General features: G+C 41.0%; 1 protein-coding gene across 3 annotated transcripts in view; it reads right to left on the reverse strand.

The window, feature by feature from the left end:
* Positions 1–6,087: 6,087 nt before the first annotated feature.
* The window catches only part of HMGCLL1 (3-hydroxy-3-methylglutaryl-CoA lyase like 1), a 108,885-nt gene continuing 88,698 nt past the window's right edge, over positions 6,088–26,274 (reverse strand). For all 3 annotated transcript variants that reach the window (XM_073335123.1, XM_073335121.1, XM_073335120.1), the window contains 2 exons: positions 13,496–13,621; positions 6,088–8,365 (listed from right to left, as the gene is read on the reverse strand). In XM_073335123.1, coding sequence (XP_073191224.1) covers positions 8,264–8,365; positions 13,496–13,621 — 228 coding nt within the window. In that variant the 3' untranslated portion in view covers positions 6,088–8,263. The remainder of the gene's footprint in view (positions 8,366–13,495; positions 13,622–26,274) is intronic.

Below are 26,274 nucleotides of genomic sequence, written 5' to 3' on the forward strand. Positions count from 1 at the left end.
GCTACCACCACCAAACTAATACTGGTTACTGGGGAAGAGCTGTTTGGACGCGTCCTTCCCCCCAAAATACTTCCCAAAACCTTGCACCCTACTTCCTGGACAAGGTTTGGTAAAAAGCCTCACCAATTCGCCTAGGTGACTACAGACCCAGACCCTTGGATCTTAAGAACAATGAACAATCCTCCCAACACTTGCACTCCCCCTTTCCTGGGAAATGTTGGATAAAAAGCCTCACCAATTTGCATAGGTGACCACAGACCCAAACCCTTGGATCTGAGAACAATGAAAAAGCATTCAGTGTTTTACAAGAAGACTTTTAATAAAAAATAGAAGTAAATAGAAATAAAGAAATCCCCCCTGTAAAATCAGGATGGTAGATATCTTACAGGGTAATTAGATTCAAAAACATAGAGAACCCCTCTAGGCAAAACCTTAAGTTACAAAAAAGATACACAGACAGAAATAGTTATTCTATTCAGCACAATTCTTTTCTCAGCCATTTAAAGAAATCATAATCTAACACATACCTAGCTAGATTACTTACTAAAAGTTCTAAGGCTCCATTCCTGTTCTGTCCCTGGCCAAGACGACTACAGACAGACACACAAACCCTTTGTTTCTCTCCCTCCTCCCAGCTTTTGAAAGTATCTTGTCTCCTCATTGGTCATTTTGGTCAGGTGCCAGCGAGGTTACCTTTAGCTTCTTAACCCTTTACAGGTGAGAGGAGCTTTCCCCTGGCCAGGAGGGATTTCAAAGGGGTTTACCCTTCCCTTTATATTTATGACATATGCATTTGTTGCTTTTCTCCAGGCCTTTTCGAAATTTGCATTTTGGATACAATTACTGTTCCTTCTGGGTTGTAAATTTTTACTATTTCTACAAGTACTTATATGGATAGGAAACATCCCTCAGCCAGGAAAATCTTTCAAACCTATAGAGCAGTGGTTCCCAAACTTGTTCCGCCACTTGTGCAGGGAAAGCCCTTGGTGGGCCGGGCCGGTTTGTTTACCTGCCGCGTCCGCAGTTTCAGCCGATCGTGGCTCCCAGTGGCTACGGTTCACTACTCCAGGCCAATGGGAGCCGCTGGAAGCGATGCGGGCCGATGGACGTACTGGCCGTTCCCGCTTCCAGCAGCCTCATTGGCCTGGAGCAGCAAACCATGGCCACGGGCAGGTAAACAAACCGGCCTGGCCTGCCAGGGGCTTTCCCTGCACAAGCGGCGGAACAAGTTTGGAAACCACTGCTATAGAAGCATTCTAAGTTTGACTTCTGTAAGGCAATCCAAACCACACACAATACTCTAAATATGGGCATATTGTTGTATGCAATCGTATCACAGTATTCTCTGAATTGTTTTGGATCCTTTTTCTAATATTACCAGGCATTGTATGGTTTTTTAACTCCTGTTGCAGACGGAGTAGATTTCTTTCTTAACTTGTCCAACAATGACTCAAATATTTTTCCTGAAAATTTAAGTCCATTAAGGCATTCAGCTATCACAGTGAGGGTTGAGCTTATAAAACCCTAGATCAGTGATACTCAGACTGTAGCTCTCAAGCGGCGAGTGGCTTTTTAATATGTCTGCTGTGGCTTTCTGAAGCATATGATATTAAAATACAATGATTTAATTATTAACCAATCTAAGTTTATATATATAAACAAAATATTTTCCCTGTCATTCACATTACTGTGGCTCTTTTGGGTAAATGCTGATCACTAATTTGGCTCCTGAACCACTGGGGTCTGACTATCACTGGCCTAGATAGATTAATAAATATATTAAATTGGTCATAGCCCACTATTCATTTCTCTCCACTGTGAGGACTAGCCATTCACTATGACTTTTTATTTCCCATTATGTAGCATGTTTTTACTCAAGACGTTTTTCCTTTTATCCATCATTGTCCCAGTTTAAGGAATATCATCAAAAGTGTTTTGAAAATTAGCATTACGTTATGTCTATTGGGTCACCTATGTTAAAATTTTGTTTTAGTAACACTTTCAAAGAACAGGTGAGAGAAGCATGATTTTCTATGAGAGAAGCGAAGGGAGATTGTTGGTGTAAGCTGTCACAGCTTTGTTGAATTCAATGGAACTATGACAATTTACACCAACTGGAGATCCAGCCCACCATATTTGTTTGCCCATGGCAGAGCTTATTTATCCAAGTAGTCTATTATACTCTCCTTAATTAGATGCTCCTTAGTTTCCAGGACTTTAGGGCCTCCTCTGTCTGTCTTGTGCCAGCAATGCCCCTCTGCCATGTACATTGGCCAAACCTGACAGTCTCCACGCAAAAGAATAAATGGACACAAATCTGATATCAGGAATCATAACATTCAAAAACCAGTAGGAGAACACCTCAATCTCCCTGGACACTTAATAACAGACTTAAAAGTGGCAATTCTTCAACAGAAAAACTTCAAAAACAGTTTGAAGAAATGAGAATGAGAAACTGCAGAACTGGAATTAATTTGCAAACTGGACACCATCAAATTAGGCCTGAATAAAGACTGGGAGTGGATGGGCCACTACAAAAACTAATTTTCCCCTGCTGATACTCACACCTTCTTGTCAACTGTTTGAAATGGGCCAACTTGTTTACATTGGCCTCATTAGCACTACAAAAGTGACTTGCACCCCTTCTTGTCAACTGTTGAGAATAGCCCACTTCCACCTTAATTGAATTAGCTCGTTAGCACTGACTCCCCACTTGCTAAAGCAACTCCTATCTTTTCATATGCTGTGTATTTATACCTCTCTACTGTATGTTCCACTCCATGCAGCTGATGAACTGGGTTTTAGCCCAGGAAAGCTTATGCCCAAATAAATGTGTTTGTCTCTAAGGTGCTACAAGGACTCCTCATTGTTTTTCTGAAGTCAGTGAAAACCTTCCTGTTGAATAGAAAGGTGGCAAGATACAGTCTGTTTTTACAGAACTGTAATTCCGGTGATCTCCTTTAGTTGCCTTCTAAAGATATAGACCATTTTAGAGATTTTCCAGTCTTCAAGGCTGGAGGCCCTACATACCACTTAGACCCATCTGTGGTGAAAAATGTACCCTTTCCATCATGGGTTTTACATGTTCCACAGGGCCCTGTTCAATCCCTATGGACTTACATTATACATACAATATATACATTATATAATTCTTGGCCTTTGTTTTCTTTAGAATTATTTCCTGGTTTTTTTACATATTATTTTCCTAAGAACCCCTTTAGGTGAAAACCATCTGGCCCTGATGATTTCCTGAAACTGGGTTGCTCGGTAACTTGCTTCTGGGAGATTTTAATGATTCCTGTGACAAGTGCCATTAGAATGTACACTTTTATATTGTCTTTTACAATAAAGATGTATGCAAAACATAAATACTTATTCATTTTATTGGGCATTATGACTGCATCAACAGAAGAATACACTGATTAGGCATTTATAATGCTACTGATTCCTAATGCCACTTCTGCTAGTTTAAATATATTAAATATCTATTATATTAAATACATTAGTAATAGATAATCAATTGAAAATCCCAGCCAGCAGCACTTTCAGTTTTAAAAGTATTGAAGTGCCTTAGACACCTGAAGTACCTTTGCAGTTTATGATGTTTCTATTTTCTGTACTATAGCATACTAGATGGCTTTAACAGCAATTCATTATTTTATTCTTAAAGCTATAAAATGTGATAGGTGTTTTATAGACATACAGGAAACCACACTCCCTGCCCCAAGGAGCTTACAGTCTGAAAAACAGATGAAGAGTGAAGGACAGGGATGCAACACATGAGCACAGCTGTCAGAGTGATGGCTAATAACCATATAGTTAGGTTTGGTTTTGTACATATTTTAAAATGTTATAATATGTGGTATATGTAATCTGTCACCAACTGCTCTTTTATCTAATGGTAATTAGCTGGCTACTGTCTTTTAGGCATCACAGCAAAAGTGGGTCTCCAGGACGGATTTGAAAGAGAAGTAGATAGTGACTTTTGCAGATCGGCTCAGGACAAGCATTCTATGTGTATAGGACCTGGAGTGTCTGCATCTTACTATCCTTATGTGAAGTTGTTCATCATGCAATTTTTGGAGTAATTGCAAAAAAATACACTAAGACGGTCACACATGTGAGACAGAACATATTTTCCATCTCAGTATATAGTATAAAGCATTAGGATCTGTTCAGGCACCCACTGAAATCAACAATTATTTTACCATTGATTACACTGGGTACAGGATCAGATGGTAATTTGGGTGATTTTTAGCTCATATAAAAACAGTAATGAAAATGTTTGCTCTTCATTTATAATATATAGAGAGGCAGAAAAATAAAAATTGAAGAAAAAATTTAAATGATCTGAGTGTGGTACACTGAAGCAACTTTGATTACCATAACTTGAATATTTCTTTACAGAGGAATATTTTGAGTTATCAAAGATCTCATAGTTAATGCTTAGTTAATGGAGGGAAGAAATATGTTTCTATGGTAACTTAGAAGAGATTCATCAGTTGCGTATCGTTTTCCATTAAAGCAGATTGGAACAACTGATAATAAAGATAATCACAAGCAAATGCACTCAGAACGGATTACACCTTACCAGAGTAAACATTAGAGTATGTGATGGAGTGACAGCTGATATTTACTAACGCCTTACGTGTGACTTAGTTAACTGGAATTGCTGCATCTAGCATGTCGTAATACGTCAGCATATCTCTTTCAATAAACATTTAGATATGTTTTATTTCACCTTTAAGATTAATGCCATGCACTGCAAAATAATAGGTGTATTTAACCAGTACAGCCGTGCTGGTGACAGTTCTTCAGCAAATATACCATGTCTCTGGAGGGTGATCCAAAGGGCTATATTAACATTGGTTTTAATCATGCCCTCCTGCTCGGACATTAGGATCATGATGGCAGATGTTAACTGAGAAGGGAGATTGGAAGAAAAAATGTTTCCATTTAGTAACTATAGTATAAATAAATGCATAAATAAAAATAATTAACAAGTCAAGCATGGGAAATGTTGCTGGGACAGTTCTCAGATTGGATACTTTTTTAAATCAGGTTCTGAACATTTCAACTTGCTTTACAAATATTAATTAATGAAAACCTCTCAGCACTAGGTGAGCAACCCGATAAGTCACACAGTAAGCCAGTGACCCAGCTGGGAACAGAATCTTAGTTCCCAGACCACATATCTGATTACGAGGCCACACTCCCTCCCCTTAAAATAACCCTCTGAGAAAAGAGACATATCTTATACATAAACTATCCCTTTATCGTAGAATTGGTTCATTTCTACAGTATGGATCAAAACAGTAGTAATTCTACCTCAGTGATTCTCAAGCTGCATTCTATGATCCCATATTACAATAGTGAGTAAATGGTTTCAGAGTAACAGCCGTGTTAGTCTGTATTCACAAAAAGAAAAGGAGTACTTGTGGCACCTTAGAGACTAACCAATTTATTTGCGCATAAGCTTTCGTGAGCTACAGATCACTTCATCGGATGCATACTGTGGAAAGTGTAGAAGATCTTTTTATATACACACAAAGCATGAAAAAATACCTCCTCCCACCCCACTCTCCTGCTGGTAATAGCTTATCCAAAGTGATCACTCTCCTTACAATGTGTATGATAATCAAGTTGGGCCATTTCCAGCACAAATCCAGGTTTTCTCACCCGTCCTCCGCCCCCCCCCCCCCCAAACCCACTGTCCTGCTGGTAATAGCTTATCTAAAGTGACCACTCTCCTTACAATGTGTATGATAATCAAGGTGGGCCATTTCCAGCACAAATCCAGGGAGCTCACGAAAGCTTATGCTCAAATAAATTGGTTAGTCTCTAAGGTGCCACGAGTACTCCTAATACCCCCCCCCGCCCCCCCAGACGTACTTGTTAAACCCTGTGCTGGAAATGGCCCAACTTGATTATCATACACATTGTAAGGAGAGTGATCACTTTAGATAAGCTATTACAAGCAGGAGAGTGGGGTGGGAGGAGGTATTTTTTCATGCTTTGCGTGTATATAAAAAGATCTTCTACACTTTCTACAGTATGCATCCGATGAAGTGAGCTGTAGCTCACGAAAGCTTATGCTCAAATAAATTGGTTAGTCTCTAAGGTGCCACAAATACTCCTTTTCTTTTTGCGAATAGTGAGTAAATGTTAACAATCTCTCCCATCTAGCAATAAAGTAAGGAAAGATGCTCACAACCACCCCCAGACTTGTTCATGAGCCCACATTTGTGGGGGGGAGGGAAGTGTTGCTGGTTTTGGAACCCTTGGATTAAGCACTCATATTACAACTCCTTCCTGAATCTTATTTTCAATGATGTCTGGTTAGCTCTTAAACTGACATATAAATGTGCCAGCTCAAGGCCAATTTCCAGCCACCTGTAAAGACTGAATTGTATCTGACGCCAAAGCTAGGTAGCCCTGAAAAATATTAAAGCCGCAGTCTGTGAAATGGATCCAGGCTGGTAAAAGATAGTGAAGAACAACTATGCGAACTACTAATGGAAATAATCTATGCCTGCTTCAGAGAAGCGCAGCTACAAAACTCCTGGAAAAAAAGCAATAGTTCACCCAGTCCTCAGGAAGCCAGCCCTTGCCAGAAAGACCTCTCCAATGACTGTTCTGTCTCCAACCCCCATTCCTGGGCAAAATAATTTGGAGAGTAGTAGCCACCAAACTCCAACCACATGTAACATCAGCTCACAACCTGGATGTCTTATAATCAAGTTGGTTCAGACCATGGCCCAACCCCAGAGACTGCAATAATGGTACAAGTAAGAGTGCTGTCATTTGACAGAGTCGGACTGTAGACAACTGTGATCCCACCTTCTTTCTTTTCAAGTAAATCTTTCATTTTTTTAAATCTCATCCTTCTCCAAACTTTCATGTTTCCGAGAAGAGCTGAGTGCATGTCAATGGGGAAAAAAATCATAGTCCAGGTTTTGGGTTTGTGTGTTAAGAGCTTGCTTCTAACGAAATTCAGATCAAGAGCACATACATAATGAAAGACTGAAGAAGGCTACATAGACAGACACAATAAAATAACTGATGTTTCAGGCAAGAAGCGGCAAAGAGTCCTGTGGCACCTTATAGACTAACAGACGTATTGGAGCTTTTGTGGGTGAATACCCACTTTGTCGGATGCATGTCGGATGCAGGCAAGAAGATTACAGTAGTTTCATGGATGATTTGAACAGGTTACAGAAATAATGAGGCTGTTATTTTAAATTGTCCATTGCTGATTTATCGATGATGGTGCAGTTCACTGGCATCATGTTGCACTCAGGTATTTAGTACCAAATTCACAAGAGCTTAAAGGGAGGCTGTGGATGGCTCTCTCTATGTAAACTAGTCAGTCATGGGTGTCATTATCACAGAAACTGTATTTCTGGGGATGACAATCGAGGGATCATAAAATAAAATGCCAACTGGTGCATGAGGCTTTTGCACAAAAATCTAATCACCTCCACAGTGTTACACTAAAGAGTATATCCTGTCTTCTTTTCATTGCTTGATATAATTAATCAGGTTTTAAAAACAGCTGATGAAAAAGGCAACTACAATGAGTTTAATGTCTCTAACAAATATGAGAGGTGCGCTAGATTTGGGGCATATGGCAGGCTGCCATTTGTCACAAATTCTTGGAACAAGACAAAGTCATTCATATACTTAACAGATGTTAACCACTGTAAAAATACAAAAGTGCTATTGCTAAAAAGTACTTACAGTAAATTTAGATTGGGTTCCACGTTCATAACATAATTGACTTGGCAAATGGAAAGTGGAGATTCAGAGAAATAACACACATAATAGCCAGGCCACACACAATGTGGGATCTCATAAACTACTTCAAATATTTGTACTGTACTAAAAGTCAGCTTGATTAAGAAGTAACAATGTATTCACTTTTTGTGGAACGCTGTAATTAATTTTGTCTAAAGCAAGCTAAAAGGCCATTTAAATAGACAGTAAAGTGCTGATTTCCTTACTTTTAAAAGTATCAAGTACATGAATTTGTATTGATAGACATTATATTTATTATTTGCAACGATGTATTGTTTCCCAAAAGTAACATTTGGCAAGATGTATTATTCTAACGCACAGTTACTCTTTCAATAAAGAACAGCTATAGCATGCTTTCTTTTCTTGACTGAAAAGGTTTTGCAATTGATTTTCTTTATATAAATGCTCTTGGACAAGACATATTGCATGTGACTTAATTTGCAGAAAGAACATTTTAATTTACAGTTCAAACTTTGAAGGAAGCTTGTGCAACTTTAGAATTTGTTTTCTTGTCCAAAGCCGTGCAGATGAAGTTACCAGCTTCCATCACCTTGTAAAGATTCACTCCCTAAGATATGGGGGGAGAAAAGTAGTTAATTTAATGCATAGTATTAAAATATGTATATTGATAACGCTTATGTCACTAGTAAACTGCTCTCCGGGGCTGTAATTTCAAGAAGAAACCCGCTTCATTGCAATCTAATCTTTTATTTTGAAGAAAAAAGGTTAACTCTTTAGTTGGAGTAAATAAACTGAGGTCAGTAAAGCTATGCTGACTTACACTAGGTGAGGGCCTGCCTTGTAATGCTTACTACAATAGTCACACTTACATTTTTCCCCCATTTTGAAAGATTCTATCAATCAGTTTGCATCATCTAAAACAAATGGGGAATAGTGAGGGATTCTAGTAATACATCTCAAAATGAAATTGCTGAATAATTCATATAAACATGTCTTTGTTTACCTCTCATAGTACTCTTTGAAGCTTTAAATTTGTAAGAAAAGTATCCCATTGACAGATTTGGAAAATGGCATGGAGTTACAGAAAATGGGATTCCATAACATAACATATACATTCCAATACCTCTACAATAACGATCAGCTCTTCCCTGGAGATTCTCTCTTCTACAGAAAATTACAATTTATTACTATTACAATTGTATGGAGAATCACAACTGACTAATCTCTCCTTGTTAAGACGCATTCTTTCTTGTACAAACAATTCATTTTACATCGGCTAAAAAAAAACCCAAACAAAAAGAGAGAGCCCCTAAAGCATTGGTAATTTTTGGTTACTATCAAGTTAGGGGAGAATAAAATCACTGACCAAGAAGTAAAATGTTTCCTGCCTCATTACCAGTCCCTTAAATCATCCACATCCTGTTTTAGCCTATTTACTTGCATGCTTTGCATTAACTTGCTTTAACTTTGCATTAACATGCTTTGCATAGTCAATTCCATGAGTGAAAATTTTCAACAAAAATGGAAATTGTCTCTTGGAAATTTCCATTTAATCAAAAAGCCATATTTAACTGGAATAAAGTTACAATCAGCCTTGCACCATCTGTCTTTGTTATATCTAACAGAAATAAGAAATGCCATCATAGCTAGACTGGGTGGGCAGGTTGCTGTGGAAATGAAGAACATCTCAAATTCACAAGACTGCAATTAATATTTAATAGTACAATAGGTGTTGACAAGATACACATGCTTAGATGTGTGAAACAAAACAGCATGCACATTTTGCATGGAGTGTCTAGTCTAGAGCCTGTGCTGTTCGAATGCTCATTTTTCTGTTTTACTTTTACATTGTAAGACCAACATACTTCATAAGAGATGGTTTACACACAGAGGGCAAAACTCTGACCTTACTCTCATGAGTCACAGAAAGGTGTGTGAAGGTCAGAGAGGAGAGAAAGGGCAGTGATGGGTGCATGTAGGATCTCTGAGCTAGGACAATATAGCTCAGGGCAGATATATGTATGCTTGCTGCCCACACAACATGTGTGCAGGAGGATTGTGAGACTGGCCATATGCCTAAACTAGATGACTGTATACCTTGAGGGCCATGAAGTACCAGCCAATCTGCTTCTTTTCCATGATCTTTCTGTGTGACTTTGGGCAGTGACATAGAACCTGATCCTTCAAGAAGTGAAACATCTCTGCCCAGAAGCCAAACTCCTACAACTCCCATTGACTCCAGTAAATCAGTTCTTATTCAGCACTTGTTAGGATCAGGACTATAATCTCCTTGAGTTTCAGCTTCATCATCTATAAAATGGCAATAATGGTACTTTACCACTTCTCAGAAGTTTTTTGAGGCTTACTGTTTGTTAAGCATAGGGAAGGCACCATAAGAGTAGGTACTATTATTATAATTATAGCTGAACCATATAAAAACTGTTTCTTTGCATAAAGTGCATGTCTCGCTGGAAACCTTTGTGACCATTAATCATGTGTGACATTAAACTGCCCATTTATCACTGTACTACCGAGCAACATGTTTGTGGACAGACTTTTACAGATTCACTTCACATTATCATGTTGTTTAATCGTTCTGGAGAACACTATAAAATAACCATTAATTACTATTCTGACGCACATGGCCAATGAGAGAGCACTAACGAAGCCTCAAATAGCAGTTCATCCATTGGCTCACATTTTGGGTGACTTTAGTCAACAAAATGAGAGCATAAGGACACAGCTGAAATGAAAACAGACCAGTTCTTAGCAAATAGAAACATTTGGTTATATATAAATTCAATATGTGCTGTCATATAAAAATAGTGAAATATTAGCAGACTATTAGCCCCACACTGCAGAATAGGGTAGTTAAATAAATGCAAACATGTACTCTGTGGGGACTAGAATCTTTACACATTAAGATGAGAGCCTATGCGAGCAATGGTTTTTCAACCTGGGCCTATAACCATCCTCTCTTTCTTTACGGCTAAAGTGGAAGGGCAATGGACTTTTTTCTGTTGCAGCAGGGGACACACTTTGGAAACAGCTTAGAGGGATGTTTGAGAAACTTGGAAATTTTGCTTCACAGGATTCCATGTAAATATTTAGGACCAAATACAAAGACAGTGCCAGTTAAACTCCCTTAAGATGACTCAGACTTACTTACTGATACATTTTTTCAAAAGGTTTGTGACCGATATCATAAAACCTGAGAACAGATCAATTTCATATGGTCATGGGCTTTGCTGAATATTTTTGCTTGAATAATTCCCCTGGACAGGCTATAGTAAAATATTATATGGGCAAAATCTGAAGTCAATGGGTGTTTTGCCCAAGAAGTGTAGAAATGAAGCCAAACGTCCCTTCTCATTCCCAAAGGACTTTGCTGTTTTAGAACATTAATCAAGAAACACCTGTAGTTCACCACCACCCCAAAGACTAATCTCCACCCTCTCTTTTAAATCAGGGTATTCTTAGTGTGAGCATCTCCACAGATTACAAATGGAAGGCAAGTTGTAAGATGCCAAACCATTTAGGGCTTTATAGATAAAAAATCAGCACCTTAAACTTCTGGAAACCAACTGAGAGGTACTGCAGTTCATGAAAGAGAGGTGTAATGTGATTTTTGTGTGCACCATTACTTAATAAACAGAAAGCTGCATTCTTCCATGACTTCATTTTCTGAATGGTCTCAAGACGTGGCCCTGTGCAAGGCGCACTATGTAGTTTAGTCTGGAGGTGATAAAGGCATGCATCGGCGTATGAGGTGGTGCCTCAAAGAAAATTTTGTAACTGCTTTTCCTGTGTGCAGACTGAAATAAAAGAGATAATCTTGAACCAGAGATGGAGGCAGTTAGGACAGTTTGTGTGCCATACTAGATCTGAAAACACAGTGACTGTGTTTTTTATGCTATCATTTGTGTCTGTGTTCCAAAGTCAAATTGTGTGTCCTATTGCTCCAGTTAGTAGAAACTCAGTGTCACACACGACATACTGGCCTTCAGCTGGGGGGGGGGGGTGAGTTAATCTCACCATCACATAACTCACCTTTGTGAACAATAATGTGATGGTTTTACGTGGCTTGAAGGGATATTGAATGAGTCCGTGTCTGACTGGTCAGTCCTAAAGATTGTGTATCACAGAATCATAGACTTCAAGGTCAGAAGGGACCATTATGATTGTCTAGTCTGACCTCCTGCACAATGCAGGCCATGGACTCTCACCCACCAACTCCTGTAACAAACCCCTAACTTATGTCTGAGCTACTGAAGTCCTCAAATCATGGTTTAAAGACTTCAAGGTGCAGAGAATCCTCCAGCAAGTGACCAGTGCCCCAGACTACAGAGGAAGGCAAATAACCCCCATGACCTCTGCCAATTTGCCCTGAGGGAAAATTCCTTCCCGACCCCAAATAAAGCGATCAGCAAAACTCTGAGCATGTGGGCAAGACTCACCAGCCAGACACCCAGGAAAGAATTGTCTGTAGTAACTTAGATCCCACCCATCTAACATCCCATCACAGGCCATTGGGCATATCTACCGCTAGTGGTCGAAGATCAATTAATTGCCAAAATTAGGCTATCCCATCATAGCATCTCCTCCATATTATCAAGCTTTATCTTGAAGCCAGATATGTCTTTTGCCCCCACTGCTTCCCTTGGAAGGCTGTTCCAGAACTTCACTCCTCTGATGGTTAGAAACCTTCATCTAATTTCAAGTCTAAACTTCCAGTTTATAGCCATTTGTTCTTGTGTCCACATTGGTACTGAGCTTAAATAATTCTTCTCCCTCCATGGTATTTATCCCTCTGATATATTTATAGAGAGCAATCATATCTCCCCTCAACCTTCTTTTAGTTAGGCTAAACAAGCCAAGCCCATTGAGTCTCCTTTCATAAGGCAGGTTTCAGAGTAACAGCCGTGTTAGTCTGTATTCGCAAAAAGAAAAGGAGTACTTGTGGCACCTTAGAGACTAACCAATTTATTTGAGCATAAGCTTTCGTGAGCTACAGCTCACTTCATCAGATGCATCTGATGAAGTGAGCTGTAGCTCACGAAAGCTTATGCTCAAATAAATTGGTTAGTCTCTAAGGTGCCACAAGTACTCCTTTTCTTTTTTCATAAGGCAGGTTTTCCATTCCTCGGATCATCCTAGTAGCCCTTCTCTGTACCTGTTCCAGTTTGAATTCATCCTTCTTAAACATGGGAGACCAGAACTGCACACAGTATTCCAGGTGAGGTCTCACCAGTGCCTTGTATAACGGTACTAACACCTCCTTATCTCTACTGGAAATACCTTGCCTGATGCATCCCAAGACCGCATTAGCTTTTTTCACGAATATATCACATTGGCGGCCCATAGACACAATTGTATTTTTCACATATGAAGCCAGATGAATTAAACTACTACATAGTCCCATAATCACTATGGGCCTGATCCACAGCTCAGTGACGTCAATGGAAAGACTCCCATTGCTATCAGTCAGCGCTGGCTCAGCCTCCTCAGCGGTTAAGCCTGCCTGTTCAGCAGGCTTCTCTCTCTCTCACCAGTCTATTGTGTATCATATTCAAGGGCTTTTCAGCAACAAATCTCAGTGCATTGTAATCAAACATAATCTTCTTAAATGATACAACAAATAGCTCCCTGAGAGCAACACTATTATGTCAGTCAAACACACAGCGACTGGCAGTTTTAAGAAATGTAGATATGCTAACATAAATGTGCAATAGTTTACCGTATTTATCCCTAACCCATTAAGCATGTATAGAACATCCTCCGTAGCTACGTTTCCAGTAGCACCTTTCGCATATGGACAGCCACCTAATCCAGCCACAGCAGAGTCCACAACACCAACTCCCATCTGGAAAACAATAAGATACAAATGCAACATTATCACATAGCGCTATTCAGAAATTACAATTTTAACCAGCACACAGTAGTTACCATTGGTAATACAAGATAAGGATACATTTGTAACCAATGGGCTTTGTTCTTTAATTGGCATACCATATACTGAGCCCAGGCCTGATGTCCTTAATAGTGCAAGGATCTTTGTGGGATACTACTCAGGGGGTTCTGACTAGAGAACAGCCTAGTGCATGATGCTGGCAGATATGAAAGCTATTTTTGAGGGGTGGGTTTCAACTTCACTTTTTATATCTTCAAAGTAACCTGCATCTGTGCTGTGGTGGTTTTGTGAATGTTGGTGGAGCCTAAAAGACGGATTTAGGTGCCTATAGGCAGATTAAGGTTTCCTGGGGCCCTGGGTCAGAGCAAGTGGGGGGGGGGCTTTGCCACCCCTTCCACCTGTGGTTCCACCCCCATTCTGCCTCTTCCATCTGTGGCCCCACCCACAGCCCATCCCTTTCTGCCCTGTCCTGGTGCCCCGCCCCTGTTCCACACATGGTCCCCACATTCCACCCCCCTCACCCCGTGGCGCCAAGACCAGAGAAGCTCTGTCTCCCTGCCATGGTCCCAAGCCGCAGCAGGGAATGAGCGCTCCCCCAGCCCTGAGGCCGCAGCAGGTAGCAAGACTCCTCCAGTCCCAGGGCTGCAGTGGGGGTCTGGGTGCTGGGATTTCCCCTGCTGCCCCAGGGCTTCTGCTGGGGACAGGACACTGGGGACTTCCCCCACCCCACCCGCCCAGTGCTTCTGCTGGGGAGTGGTGTCAGGGCGTGGAGGCTTTCTCCACTCTGCCCTGCCCTTCCTGCCCACCCAGTGGCCAGGGCTCTGGGCTTCCGCCACCTGGTGGTGGATTTTTTTTTCTGGGGCCCCCCAGTTGGCTGGGGCCCCTGGGCATGGGCCTCATTGACCCAGAGGCTAATCAGCCACTGCTGTAGAGGCAGTTAGGTGACTAAGTCCTTTGTGAATCTAGCCCTCCCCATGCCAATCATAAGGGTAGTATATGGAAATTTTAAACAGCAGTTAGAAAAGACAAGATCTGAACTCCTACATTTTTCTTCCTTACTCACAGAGTTGTCCCTAGGCTACAGAAGAAATGTCAAATGCTCTTCCACAAGTTCACCATAGGACTTAAAGCAGCTATTGAGTATATGGATGTCACATCTGCCATGCTTCCAGAGCCCCTGTTCATTTAATGTCATTCACTCCTGTGAACCCCCTCCTAGAGTTAGGCCCCCAAGGTCTTTTTCACAAAAAGCCAAGGGAGAGAGACATCCCCTTCCCCCCCTAAACAACAGCAACCCCCTTTAGCCCAGAGTTAGAGCACTGTCCCAGCGCATGGGAAGTCTGATTCAATTCCCCCTTTCCCCTCTCTGAGTTAAACCTCCATGCCCTAATCACTGGACTATGGGATATGCTTGAATGGACGCTCTCAGTCTCTCCTGCTGAAATTGTTCCAATATTTATAAATAAACAAACAGTCATTAGGACATGGAGTTGAACATGTCAAAATATACCAAGTAACTATCCTTAAATCAAACTCTAATAAGTTCTCAAGCAGCATTCTTCTTATTTTGCCGAGCTGTACATTTCAGTTATGATGGATGGAAATATTTTTTCATCGGTTTGTGTATGGTGAAATTGAAGTTTACCAACATTTACAAATAAAAATGTAATCCTTCAAAATCTATTTATAAACATCTCTAACAAGATGTCTGTAAAATTAACAACAGTAGACTCAGCAGCTGCATCCATCCATCTTCTCTTGCATATGGTTTTTCTTTTTGAAGGCAAGCACACAAGATGAATTTTCTGGCTTTCGCCCAGAATCACTGCAGCTCATGACGTGAGGGATATCTACCCAGTAATTAAATACCCATGCCTCGCCCGTGTCAGCTGACTTGGGCTTGGGCTGCAGAGCTGTAAAACTGTGGTGTAGATGTTGCAGCTTGGGCAGGAGCCCAAGCTCTGGGACCACATGATGGGTCCAAGCCCAAATGTCTACACTGCAATTTTACAGCCCCAGAGCCCAAGCCCTGTGAGCCTGAGTCAGCTGACAGGGGCCAGTCACAGGCATTTGGCTGCTGTGTAGACATACCCTGAGTGGCCCATTCACAAGATCTTGAGACAAAACACAGATATAATTTTCACTCTGATAGCGTTAAAAACCAAAGGCTATTTTTTGGGTTAGCATTGCTGCAAACACTGTCCACGTACAGAGAGTCTAAAGTTATACTCAGTCAGTAACTTCTTAGTAAACTTCAGCCGCTGCAAAACTGTTTTCTTTTGATGCTCTTCTAAGGCATATTGGGTTCCAAAAGAAGGGCTAAAAGTGGATGTCAAGTGTTTAAAACAAGGCCTTTTTCTTCAGCACATGGAAAATATTTACCCTGTTAATAGAAGAGATCATGAGTTAAGGAACTCAGCAATCTGATCATGCAGTTTTTGAAACATATTCACTGCCAATAGCAGACCTTTAAAAGGTGCACATGCTATGTGTCACTTGCTGACATGCATTACATTGTGCTAGGAAATCATGAGAGTTTGAATTGTGTCGATTTTGTGGCAAATATTTGTAACAAGCACTCACAGAGTTGTTTATATCCGAACATGCATGTGTGTAACCAACAGTTTGTCCTGTAGTGAAAAATGTACATGATCCAGTCTCTTTGATGATTGTTTGATGCTTGAACAGGTTTGAAGGGTTCTGAATGATTGACTGTAGTGTCCCAACACCTTACAAATATGAATCTGTTGCTGTAAGGTAGGAATGTATTATCATCTCACATTTAGAGATGGAGTTCAGGATACTGCATTCCCCAAGTGCTGAAAAATCATTAGTCTGGTCTTTACTAAACAAAGAGATTTAAAACCATGAGATTCTGAAAATATTTGCAAGCTTATCACACAAGCTAGTAACATTATTTTTAAATGAAAACTGAGATTCATAATCACCTGGGTCCAGAAATAGGCCTTTAAGAGCAATATTAAATATTACAAAACTATCAATAATATAATGGCATGTGTTGGCAACACTGTTTGAGGCACAGTGTGAGATGCCCAAAAATTGCACATGAACTCTGTGGAAGAGCCAGTAATTGAACTCTCTCATGCTCGTTCAGTGCTCTATCCATTTTCCACTTGGGAAATGCATAGCATATCAGGTACGGCAAGCGTTTGGCGTGTACAAAAATAAAAGGAAATGCAGGGCCACTGTCAGCATTTTCACCACATCAGAATTTAACACATTGATAACAAGGCAAGATGGGTTTTGCCCTTGTTGGACTTCCAACATAATGTGGGGCTCCTCCGGCTTTGGGGGACAAGGGCATATCTTGTGGAAGGCAGAACTGGGAGCAGCTGCTATTATGTGGCATGTTTCCATCTATCAATGGAGTATTTCCAAGCATAAACCTTTCCAGTAATTAATCTTGCTATAACCTGTTATAGCTCCCTTCCATTGTTTCAGAGTAGTCATTGGGGAGAGCCAGTTTGTAGGGTGCACAAACGAGCTACGGTATCAGGATGGCCCAGGTTACAGCACAAAGGGAATCACTCTGCGTGCTGACATTATACATTTAGAAGGATCTTGATTATTCATCTGATCCCTGGGTTTCCCAAGGTTTCTAGAATGCCCCCTCTGTGAACTTCTTCCCTAAGAAGAGACCATGCCATGACTGAGCCGAATGGAATGGTCTAGCTAATTTTGTTTCATGTATTTTGTTTCAATAGAAGAGTAATTAGGCAACAGATACTATTTTAGCATTTCAACAATTTAAAACATATTTTTTAAAAGTGCAAAGCAATAAAATGGGACTTTTTGCATCTCTTTTCCATGGCAAAAGTTGTAATTTTCTGGTTTTTCCTTCCGCTTCTTTTTCTCTCTGCTGTGATACTAATGCTTAGGTTTGACCAAGAAAATAATGCTTTGAAATGTAAAGCCCAATACACCACTGGCCACATGGTGTCACTGTTACATTAAAATCTACAAAGCTTCTGCTTCAGTCACTTTTGAGAAATTAATACATTCAGCAACAAATTGTTTTTGCTCCCGAAAGAAACTTAATATTCAACCAAGCCATGAGAAAGAGAACTGCAAAACATTGGTCAATGTGGCACGTTCTTTTTAACCTCTTGCACACATCTTTTCATATAGCCTCTGACCCATTATTATAGACAAATCTGGCAGTGACACTTATAGTTATGGTTGCCTCGCGCTTTAAATCGTAAGACCATATTTTCAGTTGCTTTTTACTTTTCAAACAAACAGTAGACCTGAAATTTTTCACACTAGGTCTCTGCCTCAGGCTGAAGTGTTTTGGAAAGGTTCACTAAAAATAGGTTCAGCCATTTCCGAGAATGAGTTGCTGAAAAAATATGAGGTTTTGTTATTATAAAATATTTCTTAAAGGTCCATGATTTGGAGAAGGAACTTGAAACTTGGGGAACCCCTGAGATCAGAGAGATGCCTTTTATTTTCTCCATGAAAAGCCACAGAGATTGGGCCAAGTTATAAGCCTTTGAAAATGACCATTTGATGGTTACAGTCTGGCAGTTCTCTGTAGATGCCATCTGCACTGAGCATACCCAGCCCAGGACGGTAAGGACTTGGCTAGTATTTCCTTGCAATTGCTGTAGAGCAAATGGTTGTGAAACCCACTGGTAAAGTGTGTGTCTCATCCCCCTTAAATGGCTGGTACACCAGGATCCGATGAAGTGAGCTGTAGCTCACGAAAGCTTATGCTCAAATAAATTTGTTAGTCTCTAAGGTGCCACAAGTCCTCCTTTTCTTTTTGCAAATACAGACTAACATGGCTGCTACTCTGAAACCTGCCTACTATTACTATCAGTTACTCCATCGCACCAGTGGTAGAGGTCTGTGCTGTGGATCTGAAGGTTCCAACTCTGCTGATGCCCCATGGGTAGGGATGGAGATCAGTATGATTCTATACGATGGAGTTCTGTTTTTTTTCAGTTTGCTTTTTTTAAAATCTTGAAAAGGACATACAGAAATCCAGACTACAGGAGCATTCAACTGGCAAAGTCAAGCACTCAAAAATGAGGAAATGCCAATATTAAGGTTGCAAGTACAGATGTAACATGTTCCCCTTTGTGGCAGATTATTTTGTCCAGAAGATCCTGCCATATTCACCTGCTAACTTCCTACAGTGATTATGGCTGCTCCCCTGCCAGGCAATGAGAACACTAGGAAGCCAACAGGAGGAGCAGGAGATGCCATGGCTTAGGCAGAGCGGGTAGAGTGTAAAAGATATACACCCCAAGGTGTTCCCCGTCCCTAAAGAGCAACTAAGGGCAGCCATGGGACCCATTCCCCTCCCCCTCTCATGTCAACCAAAGAAAACAAGCCTTTAAGATAAGTTTGAGGGCCGGGATTGGACCAAGGATCATCATTTAAATTCAGGTGAGGATCCGTTTCCTGAGGGTAGCCTTGGTAGAGGATAACTTTGCTGAGTCAGCAGGAGGAGGAGGAACAACTGGGGTTGGTGGTGATCAAATTGCTGGTGGAAACAGAATCAGCTGACTGAAGGGTCTTGCAGAGAGACTGAGTAGAGGTGCATGGGTGTCATTCAGATATAACAGAACAAGGTGTTGGTCACACAGGATGGATTAAGGGATGTGTGCAGAGAATGGATTGAGTGAGGAGCAGGGCCACAGGGATGAGTTGAGTGGCGAGTAGGTTGCAGAGGATGGACTGAGTTGTGAGGCTAGGAAGTTTATAGTGAAATGTAGTGGATGTGGCAGGCTCAGGGGCTGGCGGGGGGCAGGTGAGAATTGGAATGAGTGATGGGGTAGAGTATGACCTGTTAAAGAAGCTGGGGTATGGGATGAACGGTAGGCCTGATTATTGGTAAATTACAGTTTGGGGGCAAATATTTGATTAGGAGCATATGAAGGGCCACAGGTAGAGAAGCAACTGTATGGGAACCTTGGGGATCAGCTACAGAGAAGTGATTAATTAGGGGGCGAGATCTCGGGCCAGAGGATGTATTGGGGAATGTTGGTGGGCAGAGGGTGCACTGACTGGGCTTGTGGGCAGAGGAGGGGTGGGGGCAGATAATTTATTCTATGAAAAAATACAGAGAATTTTTGTGGAGATCAGGGTGACATCAGAGAATTAATAAGGGGCAGTGAATTGATTGGGCTGTGGAAGAGAAGAGGAGAGAATGGATGGAGAATTGAAAGAGTGGATTATGGACAGAGACATAACTGGAGAGGCTTTGGTGGGGGTAGGTGATCAATATCTCTCTATAAGAATGATTTTCTTTGATATACCAGCTGCTTACAGATTATATTCACACACATAAACAAAATACGTTTTCACACAATGCACAGTCAACCTGTGGAACTCATTGCCAGGAGATGCTGCGAAAGCCAAAAGTATAACTGGGTTCAAAAAGAATTAGACAAATTCATAGAGGATAGTCCATCAATGGCTATTAGCGAAGATGGTCAGGGATGCAACCCCATGCTCTGGGTGTCCCTAGTCTCTGATTGCCAGAAGCTGGGAGTGGATGACAAGGGGTGAATTACTCGATAATTGCCCTGTTCTGTTCATTCCCTCTAAAGCATCTGGCACAGGCCATTGTTGGAAAGCAAGATATGGGTGATATAGGTGGTCCATTGGTCTGACCCAATATAGCCATTTTTATGTTCTTATATTACATGGTGCCAAAAGATTACATACATTGCATTCCTCACAATCATACCATAACCCCAAACTTTAACGCTAAACTCATCATCAGACATATGCATTTGGCATCCATGCATCACTGAACTATGTGATGTGTTAGTTTCCCAGGAGGAGGTTTGAGGCCGAAGCTAAGGTTTTGTGTTGCAGTGTGTCTGTGACGACTGTGGTGTGTGGGGGGGGGTTAAGGTGTATTAAAGAAAGGACGTCTTAACTGGACATTTCCTTGCTTTTAAGGGTTTATGTGGATGGATGTTTCCTTAAGCATCCCTAATGATTTTTTAATTGATGGGAATTTCCTTGTTTTTTAAATGGTATATACTGGTTAAATATGACACATAGACAATTCCTTGACAATACTGTTATTTACACTTGCATATAGGATATTAATTTCAAGATGCAAACAATTCCAAATGAATATTTTTAGTTTGTAATTGTGTATTTAAGAGAAAAAACTTTTTCCTATGAATTGCCTCAGTGAGGTGAAAAAAAAATCTATCTAGTAGAATAGACTCTGAAAGTTTAAATATGTAGCAAGGATTGTGTAAAAAAAGGACTGAAAAGCACAGCAGTACTCTTTAATCCATATTACTATTATTACAATATTGTACCATAATGGGATCCAAAAGAATGAGGTGAGACTACACTGCAGCCAGAGACCTCACACAGCAGCACCTGCCACCCTTAGAGCTTGTGCCAGCACCACCAACACACACCACAAAAACATTTCCTGATTTTCAGTTTCTCTCAAACTTCACCACCTGCCATACAGCCAGTGGGGCGAGGAAGACACCCCACCCCACCCCACCACAGACACATTTGGCTCTGACTGCGGTGTGCTGGCCTCCCACAGTAGAAGCAGTAGTTCCATATGGGTAGGCATGGCCCTGAGAACCCACACAACACAGATATGTCTTGGGTGGGCCTGCAAATCCTCTGGGTGTGGCCTGAAGGCCAGGAATTGCTCAGTAGGTGTCCATTGGTTGAGGGACCTGGAGGTTTGACTTCAGGAACAATACTGGATTCCTCAGTAGCCTGATGACTCAAGCTGGCTCCAGTCCCTCTTTTTCCATGTTATTTCTCCATTGCAGATGTCAAGGTTCCTTCCTCCCCCACTCTGAACTCTAGGGTACAGATGTGGGGACCTGCATGAAAAACCTCCTAAGCTTATCTTTACCAGCTTAGGTCAAAACTTCCCCAAGGTACAAAATATTCCACCCTTTGTCCTTGGATTGGCCACTACCACCACCAAACTAATACTGGTTACTGGGGAAGAGCTGTTTGGACGCGTCTTTCCCCCCAAAATACCTCCCAAAACCTTGCACCCCACTTCCTGGACAAGGTTTGGTAAAAAGCCTCACCAATTTGCCTAGGTGACTACAGACCCAGACCCTTGGATCTTAAGAACAATGAACAATCCTCCCAACACTTGCACCCCCCCTTTCCTGGGAAATGTTGGATAAAAAGCCTCACCAATTTGCATAGGTGACCACAGACCCAAACCCTTGGATCTGAGAACAATGAAAAAGCATTCAGTTTTCTTACAAGAAGACTTTTAATAAAAATAGAAGTAAATAGAAATAAAGAAATCCCCCCCTGTAAAATCAGGATGGTAGATACCTTACAGGATAATTAGATTCAAAACATAGAGAACCCCTCTAGGCAAAACCTTAAGTTACAAAAAAAGATACACAGGCAGAAATAGTTATTCTATTCAGCACAGTTCTTTTCTCAGCCATTTAAAGAAATCATAATCTAACATGTACCTAGCTAGATTACTTACTAAAAGTTCTAAGACTCCATTCCTGGTCTATCCCCGGCAAAGACAGAATATAGACAGACACAGAGACCCTTTGTTTCTCTCCCTCCTCCCAGCTTTTGAAAGTATCTTGTCTCCTCATTGGTCATTTTGGTCAGGTGCCAGCGAGGTTACCTTTAGCTTCTTAACCCTTTACAGGTGAGAGGAGCTTTCCCCTGGCCAGGAGGGATTTCAAAGGGGTTTACCCTTCCCTTTATATTTATGACAGCAGATCTGATGCCAAGTCCCCTGTTGGATTGATAGGGAGCTAGTCAGTCCTCCACCAATTCAGCTCCACTCAATGAACCACGACCAATAGTCTCTCTAATATGGTGCAATGACCATCCCAGGCAGCAATGAGATTTGGAAGTCTTCCGGCTTTCTCTTAGGTGAACAGACACTCACCTGGAGCAAACTGTGTCTCCCCCAGACCTATACATTGTACTGTGATTTCTGGCACTTCCACTTCTCCTGGATGTGCTAACGGATCAGCTCCATTCAGTCCTACAGCTGGTGAAGGTACCCAAGTTCTGTCTTATCCTCCCCAGGTGGTAGTCCCTATCAGTTGGTCTGTTGGGGTACCTAAGCTCTCTCCCTGACATGAAGGGAGAGGAGGTACCCCAGTGGTCTGATGTCACAAAAGCAGGTGACCATCTCAGTCCTGCTGCTGGTTTTCTAACATCACAGGTAACCGAAGGAATGAGGCATGACCACATTGTCTAAAAAATCCAGCTAACTTTAACACAGTCAGAACTCTCCCCTAGGGCTGGTGACAGGTGGCATAACCCACCAAAAGAACATTTTGTTTTGATTCTTCAATCCCCCAGGCTCTCTCTCAAACTACACACACCTGCAGCTCAGCCAGCGGGGGATGTGAAGCCCATTGTGGTATATTTAAAAATGCTAATTATGGTTTCAATTGATGTTTGTTTTCTTTTCTAATTTTAGTTGCAAATGTGTATTAAAGAGGATATTCCATCAATTTCACCATTTTTAAGATCGTGTATATTACAAAAATAAGTAAAGATGTAACAGTCAGTGGTCACCTCTAAAACCTTGGGTTTTAATTACTTTCTCAGCATCATACATGATGTCTGTGGCAAAAGTAAGGATAGAATTCACTTCACTGTTTGTGATGCCCAAGTTGAGATGCCACAAAGGTTTCCAGAAAGCGGGTGCTCAGCATTTTCTAAAAATCAGGCCTCTTTAATGTGTGTCAAATTGAGTTCCCAAAAGCTGAAGCATACAAAATTATGGGTTAATTTTCAAAATCTCATCTATCATATTTTCACTCACCACATTCTCTTCTGTACTTGCTCCTTTGTGGTGAAACACAGGCAGCTTCCTGAAAATAGCTCTGTCCTGGCTAGAGACAGCAATGTTGATGATCTTTCTCTCCCAGAGAAAGTCATGAGGAAGGGGAGCTAGATCCCCTTCCATGTGGACAGCTGCCTGAGAAACCAGCAGCCAGCTGTAATGTGAGAAGGTGTCTGATGACCAAGCCTGCTGCAGCAACAGATTGATAGCTGCTGAGCCACATCTATCTTCAGAATGGCCCCTCTTCGTGGATATTATTGTGTAATCTGATGTTTTAATGTCTAGAACCCCCCTTTCTCTCTTGCCAAGGAGTCAAGAATATGCAGGGCTACCCTCCAAGGACTTTTCTTCCGATGGCAAAACCTCCCATGCTTCCCAGAAGCTCCTCAAGTAGCAACATCCCTTCTTCCTACCTCAGGCTAGGCTCAGAGAATTAAGTTTTCTTCTGTTTTCTGTTGGGCTACATGGTAGTCCCCCCTGAAGCCACCCTTCTGCCCTCAGTTCTTGCAGCACAGCTAATCTTACTATTGAAAGACCATTTTAAAAAATACCACCAACACTTTACAGAAATATTACAGGAAATAAACAATACTAGACTGGTGACTCAACCATAGGGCTAGATAATGTCTTGGATATTGAGGAAGTCATTTAATTTTCTGTCACTATATTGTCTGTGTATCCATGAGGCAACTGTAAATTACATGGTTATTAACTCGGTCACATAGTTTTGTAGAGATGACAAGCCACAAGAACTAAATTCAAGCATTATCTCTGCTCTCTAATTCAAAATATGTCTGTTTTTATTATAACAGAAGGATCTAGTTCTTGTACCCTCCCCCCAGATCATCTGTTTTGCCCCTGCACTTCTCTAGAGTCCTGCAGTTCTTATTACTATGAATATCTGCTTCTGAAGCAGATAGATTTAAAGCACCACCAACCTGAATTAGCTCAATCACAGAATCTGTTAGTTCATCAGTGCTATCTTAAAACGCATTAATTATCAGAATCTGGGTTGATCCTCCACTACTTACTCAGCTAAAGTTACTGTGCATTAGGACAGGTTTCAGAGTAGCAGCGTGTTAGTCTGTATTTGCAAAAAGAAAAGGACTTGTGGCACCTTAGAGACTAACAAATTTATTTGAGCATAAGCTTTCGTGAGCTACAGCTCACTTCATCGGATGCGTTCAGTGGAAAATACAGTGGGGAGATTTATATACATAGAGAATATGAAACAATGGGTGTTACCATACACACTGTAACGAGAGTGATCACTTAAGGTGAGCTATTACCAGCAGGAGAGCGGGGTAACCTTTTGTAGTGATAATCAAGGTGCGCCATTTCCAGCAGTTGGCAAGAACGTCTGAGGAACAGTGGGGGCTGGGGTGAATAAACATGGCGAAATAGTTTTACTTTGTGTAATGACCTATCCACTCCCAGTCTTTATTCAAGCCTAAGTTAATTTTATCCAGTTTGCAAATTAATTCCAATTCAGCAGTCTCTCGTTGGAGTCTGTTTCTGAAGTTTTTTTGTTGAAGAATTGCCACTTTTAGGTCTGTAATCGAGTGACCAAAGAGAGAGAAGTGTTCTCCGACTGGTTTTGGAATGTTATAATTCTTGACATCTGATTTGTGTCCATTTATTCTTTTACGTAGAGACTGTCCAGTTTGACCAATGTACATGGCAGAGGGGCATTGCTGGCTCACCGGCAACCACATACACCACACAACAGAACCACTAACCCAGAAACCTATCCTTGCAACAAAGCCCGTTGCCAACTATGTCCACACATCTATTCAGGGGACACCATCATAGAGCCTAATCACATCAGCCACACTAAAGGCTCATTCACCTGCACATCTACCAATGTGATATATGCCATCGTGTGCCAGCAGTGCCCCTCTGCCATGTACATTGGTCAAACTGGACAGTTTCTACGTAAAAGAATAAATGGACACAAATCAGACGTCAAGAACAAGTACTCCTTTTCTTTATGCATTAGGAGTTTTTCCTGAGTAAGAACTGCAGATTGGGCCTGATGAACATGACAATATGAACTGATTGTTTAGACAGTGCCCAAATTGGGAGTTGATGCTGGACAGATATCATTCCTCTTGCTCTCATTAGCAGATCAACCTTAATGAAATACCAGGATGCACTAGCCAGCAGAAACGTATTAAATCACTCTCCTTAATAGTCAGATTCTCTTCTGTTCAGGAGACAGTTTGCTGACCTAGCAAAACTCTGGAATTTTCAGTTGGTTGCTGTTGGTTTCAGTCAGCAACTAGGTTTTGGGGAAAAGAACAGGACTACTAGTTCCTGGGGCTACTTGTTCTGCAACCAAAACCAAAAGAGGCTCCTTTAAGTATTCCAAAGGAGCCTACTGATAGTTCCACTAGGAAACGTGTTATAACCATGTAGCTCACTATTTAGAATTTGGGAACCACTTTAAACTCAATGTAATCCATAAATTCATTACTTTTATTTATTTTCCTGCTTTTTTCAGATGAATACAAATATCCTGCCAGACTCTGCAAGAGTCTGAACTCCAGTTTAATACTTTTCCATTTTGCATGGTATCATTCACTTATTTTTAATTAGAAGATATATTGTATGCTTTTTTATTCACCATATACTGTATATGCTCACACTTTTCTTCATAAGTGATTTATTACTCCTTTCCTCATTTATGAAGATAAATGTCATGCCAGAAACCAATCATATATTCTATCTGTATCCATATAAAATATATATCCCCATTATTCATCATAATTATATATTTACATGCAAG

The sequence above is a fragment of the Lepidochelys kempii genome, chromosome 3 (genome assembly GCF_965140265.1).
Source record: "Lepidochelys kempii isolate rLepKem1 chromosome 3, rLepKem1.hap2, whole genome shotgun sequence".
In the NCBI taxonomy this organism is placed as follows: Eukaryota; Metazoa; Chordata; order Testudines; family Cheloniidae; genus Lepidochelys; species Lepidochelys kempii.